A 7,939-nucleotide genomic window follows, 5' to 3' on the forward strand; every position below is an offset into this window, starting at 1 on the left:
TGGAAAGAGTTGGAGAGGCACGTTTTGGTCTTCTCTCTTTGTCCCTGCCTTGTCCTGGGGTGTGAAAGCAATAAACGTGTCCGAGCAAAAGCAGGGTAAGCGAAGCTGAGGATGAACGGGCTCCCGAGTGAGCGTAGGATGCCTCAGCCTGCTCCAGACACCGTAAGGCTGCTCTGAAGCAACCAAGAGCGGGTGGAGTTGTCTTATGGCACAAAACACATTTAACAAAGCACTCCTGACGGCAGCACCCCAACCGGCCGAATGACGCTGCCCGCTCCCGCAGGAGCTCCCGTTCCTCGGGACGAAGCTGCCCAGCCGAAGAGCTTCCCCTGCAGCCAACGCAGCTGCTATGAAATTGATTCTATGAAATTGCACTGGCAAAACTATCCGAGAGAGAGCAGAACCCAGCTCTTCCGACTATTTTATTTTAAAAGCATTGACAGGAGGAGCTTAAGGTCTTACGGTAGCGTTGTAAGAAAGGTGAAGCCTGGCCATGGGAACGGGGACCGCAGCGGCTGGCCAAGGGTGTCAGACCGGGCTCAATTACTGCGCGCTACGCCGGTAACGAACGCACCGACGGCGGTAGCGGGGACCTCGGCCCTTCGAGGCGCTGATGCGGCTCGGTTCAACGCGTCAGGCTGCCACAAGCAGGAATTCTGGGACAGCCCCCCCCGTGCTTTACAACTGGGCACGGCAGAGCGCTTTCAGCGCGGCAACGCGGGGCTTGAAAGAGCACGTATCACCCCCGCTACCCGTACAAATGCCATACGCTGCCCAGCCTACAGCTCTGCGCTCCCCGCGCCGGGATAGGGTCCTTGCTCACACCCCGTAACACCGACCACGCTTACCAGTGGCGTGCGAGTAATTCCCTGTAACGAAGCAGCAGCTCGGAACACACCTCACTTTCCATCATAATTACGAGGCATGCAGCACATTGCTAAGTGCAGTTTTCCGCGGTTTAGCCTGACAAAAAGCCGTGGTTATTTTAGGACTGAGCAGAGGAGGTTTAAAGCAACTTCAGGCTGAGTTTTGCTCACCACTCGCAGTTTATGGGCTGCAGCCCCTCTCGCAGCGCTGTGCTAATGCCTTTTGCGAGCTGACAATTTTTGCTGCTTCTTAAAAAATAATACTGATCCGTAGCATTTGCACGCTACTGCTCATTTTCAGCACGCTTTACAGACCTTAGTGATGGGGTTCGCCAAACACCGCTATGAAATGGGTGTTTTCAGGTGAAACACTACGTGGATGACAAATGATTTAATGAGTAACTTCTTTTTGTTGCGCTCTCATCTGTGGTTAGTTCACAAAGAGAAGTTTAATCCTCTTAACCAGAACGTATTTCAAATGCCGCGGGTGAGCACCCCTCAGCCCATTCACTGTGAGCAGCTTGGTTTTGGGATGCGGGATGGGATTTCTAAGTCCGACGGCAGATTTCGGCTCGCTGGCAGGACGGGGCCACGCAAACATTCCCAGAACCATCGCGTGCTACCAGGGGCGTCCAGGTGTACGTAGGCGTTCACGGGAGCGTTCACGACACTTTCTACTTCTGCGTACGCTACAGCCATCGGTGTTTCTCTCATACAAACGCTCACAGAAAAATGAATCAAAAGGTTGTGGGTTCCTCCCAGGCGCATGGGTCTGGTTTTTATCCGAATGATGGGCTGGGCTATTTTCTGCAGCCTTCATTCCCCTGGAGACAGGGGTGCTGCACGACGCGCAGGGTGCCGTAACACCCTTGCTGTTAAATTTAATAGGAAAAGAGCAACCAGCACCCTCCGGGCCGTGCCCAGCTGCTGTCCTGCCAGCCCTGCCCCGCGGCGGGGAAGGGCTGAGCTCTCTTCTCGCAGCGTGAGGTGACGGAGAGGCAGCAGCGATGCTCCCCGCCGCACGCCCCTGCACTGCCCTCCTCTCCCTGAAATCCGGCAGCTCACTCCGGCACCTCCCGACGAAGCGCAGTGATTCGGGTGGCCTCTGCAGACCTTCCACTTAAAAGCCGCCCCGCTCTACCGGGCTGACGCGGCGTACAGACGCACGCTGCCTTTATTTAAACACAGGCAGCCCCAAATGCAAACGCAGCCCCCAGCCGAACCAAGCCAGCGGCGGCAGCCAGCAGACCCACGATCCGACGGAGTTAGGGTCCCTCCAAACCCGGAGACGCCGGGCGCCAGCAGATCCCTCCCTCTGCCCCGTGCCCGTCCTGGGGGCGCGGGGATTTTCCCGGGATCAGCCCCTGCGAAGGAGAACCCCCCCTACACCCGCTGCCTCCAGGGAACCCCCGTGCCTCCGTTATCCCACGGCCCCCGCTCGGGAACGGGGGTCTGCGCATCGTGGGAGCCACCAAGCTATACGGAAACGCTTCTGCAAACCCCCAAGAGGTTTCAAACCCCGTGGGGACCCGGTACCCGCGCTAGCTGGATGCCAGCTGATGCAGATACGCGCGTTTACGCTGACGCCCCGAGTTTGCCTCGCTGAGTGCCAACACAAGAGTCATATTTGCAAAAGTCTCTTCGCCTTTCAGCAAAACTTAACACTCTTACAGGTCGCTACCGCCCTCGGAAATATTTGCAGTGGAATAAGGCAGGGGAGGCGTTCAATAAAGAAGTTTCACTCTACGTGAGCTGCGTTATTGTAAATACCTCCAGGTCTCCCACGCCTTGTTTTCAGATGTGTTTCTCAGAATCCTGTGTTTATGGACTAGGAGATGGAGGTGACATGAGAATTGCTCTCTTTGGGAATTTGGACACAAGCAAGTAAACACAGTCCCGGAGAGTTCCCACACCACTGGAATCCATGGGAAACTCACAGTCAGCTCATCCACGGCCGCATCAAACCTACGCGACGAGACCCTGACTCCGCCGCTGTCGGGAGGAGCTTTACTTATTTACTTATTTTTATTGTTGAGGTTGGAAAAGACCTTTAAGGTCATCCAGTCCAACCATTAACCTCACACTGCCAAGTCCACACTAAACCAATCAAGGGGAGAATAGCAATTTCATGTTTCCTGGCTTGGTGGCTGGATTATTTTTAATGAAAGTAAAACCAGGAATCACTAAGGTTGGGAAGGATCTCTAAGATCATCAGCCCAACCATCACCCCAACACCCCCATGCCCACTAAACCATGTCCCCAAGTGCCACCTCTGCCCGTTTTTTGAACACTTCCAGGGATGGGGACTCCCCCACCTCTCTGGGCAGCCTGTTCCAATGCTTGACTACCCTTTCCGTAAAGAAATTTTTCCTAATTTCCAACCTAAACCTCCCCTGGCGCAGCTTGAGCCCATTTCCTCTTGTCCTATCACTAACTACATGGGAGAAGAGCCCGACCCCCCTCCCTGCCCCCTCCTGCCAGGAGCTGCAGAGCGATCAGGTCTCCCCTCAGCCTCCTCTTCTCCAGGCTGAACACCCCCAGCTCCCTCAGCCGCTCCCCACCAGCCCTGTGCTCCAGACCCTGCCCCAGCTCCGCTGCCCTTCTCTGGACACGCTCCAGCACCCCAATGTCCTCCTTGTGCCGAGGGGCCCACAACTGGACACAGCATTCCAGGTCGCTTTCAGCAGAAAAAAAAGGATTTCACACAGCTTCAGCTATTTCCTTACTGACTAAAAATCTCCCTGCTTACCAGGCCATCACACGTGCTGAGCGCGGCCAGACCTCCCGTCCGCGCCCGGCTCCGAACCTCCCCGATCATATGGCAGGAGTTGTAGGCGTGGGACTGGATCTTGGCGTTGGCGATCCCCCCGTATCGCCTCTCGCTGACGAACCCGGGCGCCAGGAGGTTGTTGTTGAGGCTCAGGTTGAATTTCAGGGGTTGTCCTTTGTAATGCAGTTCATAGAAGGCGAGAAACTTGCTCCTGGAGGAAGGAGACCTTCGGTGAAGCGCTCGGTGGGACAAATCGTAGGACAGGAACGATCCGCTCTCGTCAACCTTGACGGGATGAACGATGTCGCTGCTGGAGTAGGACGGAGCAGGCTCTGCGAAGAAAGGGGGGCACTGGTTACCTTTTGGGTGGATCCCCGTTCCTCTCCTGCCCCTTCAGCTGGATGCTGAACTCCCAGGGCAGCCCAGCGGGGTCAGGGACCCAAATACCAGTTGGATCTGCTAACTGGTGCCCGCTGCCGAAGGCAGGGAGCCGGGAAGGGCAGGAACCCCACGGCCGTGGGGCGCACGGGGCCCCACGCTGCCCCTCCTGCCCGCGGGGGTCAGGGGCTGGGACTTTCCGTGGGAGAAGGTTAAGGTCAGGGTGGGGAGGGATGGGGGTGGGTCAGGGGGGGCCGCGCAGCCCCGGGGCTCTGCTCCGGCCGGGCTGCTCCCGGTTTCCATACACGTTTAGTTACGACTGCCGGGGGAAAAAAAACCAAGCAAACAAAAAACCAAACCTAAAGAAAAAATCCCCCCCTCAAAAATCCCAAGTCGCAGTTTTGAAACGGTGTTTGGAAGCCGTCTCCGGGGGCAAAGCACCCCCCGGGCACTGGGCACCCAGCAGCTGGGTGCGAAGCGCTGCGGCCGGGGGACCCGGGAGGGGACCGGGGGGGCCTGGGGGGGACCGGGGGACCTGGGGGCAGCTGGGGGGGGGCCCGGGGGGACCTGGGGGAACCGGGGGACCTGGGGGCAGCTGGGGGGGGACCCGGGGGGACCTGGGGGAACCGGGGAACCTGGGGGCAGCCGGGGGGGGGGGACCCGGGGGGGACCCAGGCAGGGACCGGAGAACCTGGGTGGGACCGGGAGGAGACCCGGGGGGGAACCGGGGGGAACCAGGGGGGTCCCGGGGGGAACCGGCGGACCTGGGAGGAGCCGGGGGGGGACCGGGGGGACCTGGAGGAACGGGGGGGAACCGGGCGGGGACCGGGGGGAGCTGGGGGACCTGGGGGGGACTCGGGCGGGGACCGGGGGGACCCGGGGGGAGCCGGGCGGGGACCGGGGGGAGCCGGGCGGGGACCGGGGGGGGAGCCGGGAGACCTGGGGGGGAACCGGGGGACCTGGGGGGGACCCGGGCGGGGAGCGGGGGGACCTGGGGGGGACCCGGGGGGGACCTGGGGGGGAGCCGGGGAGAGACCCGGGGGTGGACCCGGGGGGAGCCGGGGGACCTGGGGGGGACCCGGGCGGGGACCGGGGGGAGCCGGGGGTCCAGCCTTGCCGCGCTCGCCCAGCGCGGGGGCTGCAGCGGCGGGGAGCCCCGGGCTGCCCGGCTCCGGCTCCGGCTCCGGCTCCGCCATCCCCGCACCCCCCCCCGCCGCCCCCCCCGCCCCGCGCTCCCCCCCCGCCCCGCGCACCTGTCCGCGCGGTCCCTCCGCCCGCCTGCGCGCCCGCGGCCAGGGCCAGCGCGGCGGCGAGGAGCGGGAGGCCGGCGGGGGCCGGCATGGGTGCGGGCAGCGGGCGGCTCGGCGGGGCAGGCCGGGCCGGGCAGCGGGGCCGGGGGCGGGGGCGGGGCCGGGGCCGGGGGCGGGCGGGGCCGGGCCGGGGAGGGGCGGGGCCGGGCAGGGGCGGGGCGGGGCCGGGCCGGGGAGGGGCGGGGCCGGGCAGGGGCGGGGCGGGGCCGGGGGGCGGTGTGGCCCGCGGGCGCCCCCTGGCGGCCGCCGCCAGCGCCTGCCCCCCCGCCGCCTCCCTCCTCCCCGCCCGCCGAAATTTCAGCGAAAAACGGGAAACCGGTCTCATTTCCCCGGGGGCTGCGCGGTGCCCGCCAGGGCCGGCGCCGTCCCCCTTGCCCCGCTCTCCTCTGCCGTTGCGGGGTGGAACGAGCGGGGCACGCAAACCTCGGGCGCGCCGGTGCCTTTTTTAAATCCCCCGTCGGGGTGGGTGTATTCCCGCGCAGCCGGCGGGGAACGGCAGCCCCTTCCTCCGGGAAGGTGCCCGGTGTCACCGTGCGGGTACGGCCTCTGCACCGTCGCCCTCCTCTGCCTGCCCGAGCCAGGAGGGGGAAGGGCCCCGAGAGCGGCGTTCGCAGCGTCCGGCGTTCCCGGGCACGGTTCGGCCCTAGACACCCGCAAACGCGTGTTGTGTAGGATGGAAGCGCGGCGGGGGGAACGAGGCAGGCCCCGTCCTGCTTTCGGCTGGGATGGAGTTCATTTTCTCCCTAGCAGCGGGCACAGTGCTGTGGTTTGGGTTTAGGATGAGAATAACGCTGATCACACGCTGATGGTTTAGTTGTTGCTGAGCAGTGCTGACACCAGGCAAGGGCTTTCCAGCTTCCCCCGCTCTGCCAGGGGCACAAGGAGCTGGGAGGGGGCACAGGACACTGACCCCAACTGCCCAAGCTCTGTTCCATCCCATACGGCGTCACTCGGGACACGGTTCAGTCCAGTCTACCCTTGGTTGGTTTAGAGTAGACTTGGCAGTGTAGGTTACTGGTTGGACTGGATGATCTTAAAGGGCTTTTCCAACCTAAACGATTCGATGATTCTATGCTTCTATGATCACGGGCAGTATAGAAACTGGGGGGGTTGGCTGGGGGCTGCGATCGCTGCTCGGGAGCTGGCTGGGCATCGGTCGGCGGGTGGTGAGCAATTGCATTGGGCATCACTTGCTTTGCATTATATTATTACCATTATTATCATCCCTTCCTTTTCTGCCCTATTAAACCGACTTTATCTCAACCCACGAATTTCCCTTTTTTGTCCCCCCGATTCTCTCCCCCACCCCGCTGCGGAGCGGGCAGCGGGCGAACACCTGGGTGGTGCTCAGCTGCCTGCCGGGTTCAACCCCAACAGCCCCCTGCCCAGGGGATGCTGCCCGAGCCCCCGCGCCCCACCTGGGCAGCGGGAGCGGGATAAGCGCAGGACAGCAGGATAAAGACACAGAGGTGCTGGAGCGTGTCCAGAGAAGGGCAGCGGAGCTGGGGCAGGGTCTGGAGCACAGGGCTGGTGGGGAGCGGCTGAGGGAGCTGGGGGTGTTCAGCCTGGAGAAGAGGAGGCTGAGGGGAGACCTGATCGCTCTCTGCAACTCCCTGAAAGGAGGGTGTAGGGAGGTGGGTGTTGGGCTCTTCTCCCATGTAGTTAGTGATAGGACAAGAGGAAATGGGCTCAAGCTGTGCCAGGGGAGGTTTAGGTTGGAAATTAGGAAAAATTTCTTTATGGAAAGGGTGGTCAAGCATTGGAACAGGCTGCCCAGAGAGGTGGGGGAGTCCCCATCCCTGGAAGTGTTCAAAAAACGGGCAGAGGTGGCACTTGGGGACTTAGAATCATAGAATCATAGAATCATCGAATCGTTTAGGTTGGAAAAGCCCTTCAAGATCACCCAGTCCAACCATTAACCTACACTGCCAAGTCCACACTAAACCAATCAAGGGTAGACTAGACTGAACCGTGTCCCCAAGTGCCACCTCTGACATGGTTCAGTCTGGTCTCCCCTTGACTGGTTTAGTGTGGCTGTGGCAGAGCAGGTTACTGGTTGGACTGGCTGATCCCAAAGGGCTTTTCCAGCCTCATCGCTCCTGATTCTCCGCGTGGGGAGCAGCAGGCTGAGCCATGCCTTCTGCCATCCCTGCGGCAGCACGGGGGGCTGGGGGGCCCGGGGGCCGCTGGCGATGCCGCAGCTTCCCCGCACGATCGCTCCCGCCGCTGCAGCCCCGGGAGGGGCCAGGGTCATTATTTAAATGACTTCATTAAATATGCAAAGGAGACGGGGCGCGGGCGCCCCCTAGCGGCCGGGGCGGGGATCGGGTGGGGGAGGCGCTGCCGAGTACGGCTGAGGGAGGAAGGTGGCGCGTGGCGCCCGGCTAGCTCAGTCGGTAGAGCATGGGACTCTTAATCCCAGGGTCGTGGGTTCGAGCCCCACGTTGGGCGCATCCATTTTACCCCTCCCCGCGTTCTTGTTTTAATCTTTTTTTTTTTCCCCCTTCCTCCCCCCCCCACCCCGTGCTTGCAGCCGAGGCGACGCCTCGTCCCCGCGGAGCCGCGGGGGCAGGGGGTGCGGCGCGCTCCGGCCCGGACTACAAGCCCCAGCATGC

The 7,939-nt window shown here is 62.3% G+C and overlaps 1 protein-coding gene and 1 non-coding gene across 2 annotated transcripts in view; one reads left to right on the forward strand and one right to left on the reverse strand.

The window, feature by feature from the left end:
* ADAMTS7 (ADAM metallopeptidase with thrombospondin type 1 motif 7) overlaps window positions 1-5,355 on the reverse strand; it is a 57,276-nt gene extending 51,921 nt beyond the window's left edge. Inside the window, exons 1-2 of the mRNA XM_075714675.1 lie at window positions 5,268-5,355; window positions 3,616-3,968 (exon numbers count right to left, since the gene is read on the reverse strand). Coding sequence (XP_075570790.1) covers window positions 3,616-3,968; window positions 5,268-5,355 — 441 coding nt within the window. The remainder of the gene's footprint in view (window positions 1-3,615; window positions 3,969-5,267) is intronic.
* A 2,347-nt stretch (window positions 5,356-7,702) lies between these two features.
* TRNAK-CUU (transfer RNA lysine (anticodon CUU)) lies at window positions 7,703-7,775 on the forward strand. The gene has a single exon. It is a non-coding gene; the product is annotated as a tRNA-Lys (tRNA).
* The last annotated feature ends 164 nt before the right edge of the window (window positions 7,776-7,939 follow it).

The sequence above is a fragment of the Pelecanus crispus genome, chromosome 7 (assembly GCF_030463565.1).
Source record: "Pelecanus crispus isolate bPelCri1 chromosome 7, bPelCri1.pri, whole genome shotgun sequence".
Classification (NCBI taxonomy): Eukaryota; Metazoa; Chordata; class Aves; order Pelecaniformes; family Pelecanidae; genus Pelecanus; species Pelecanus crispus.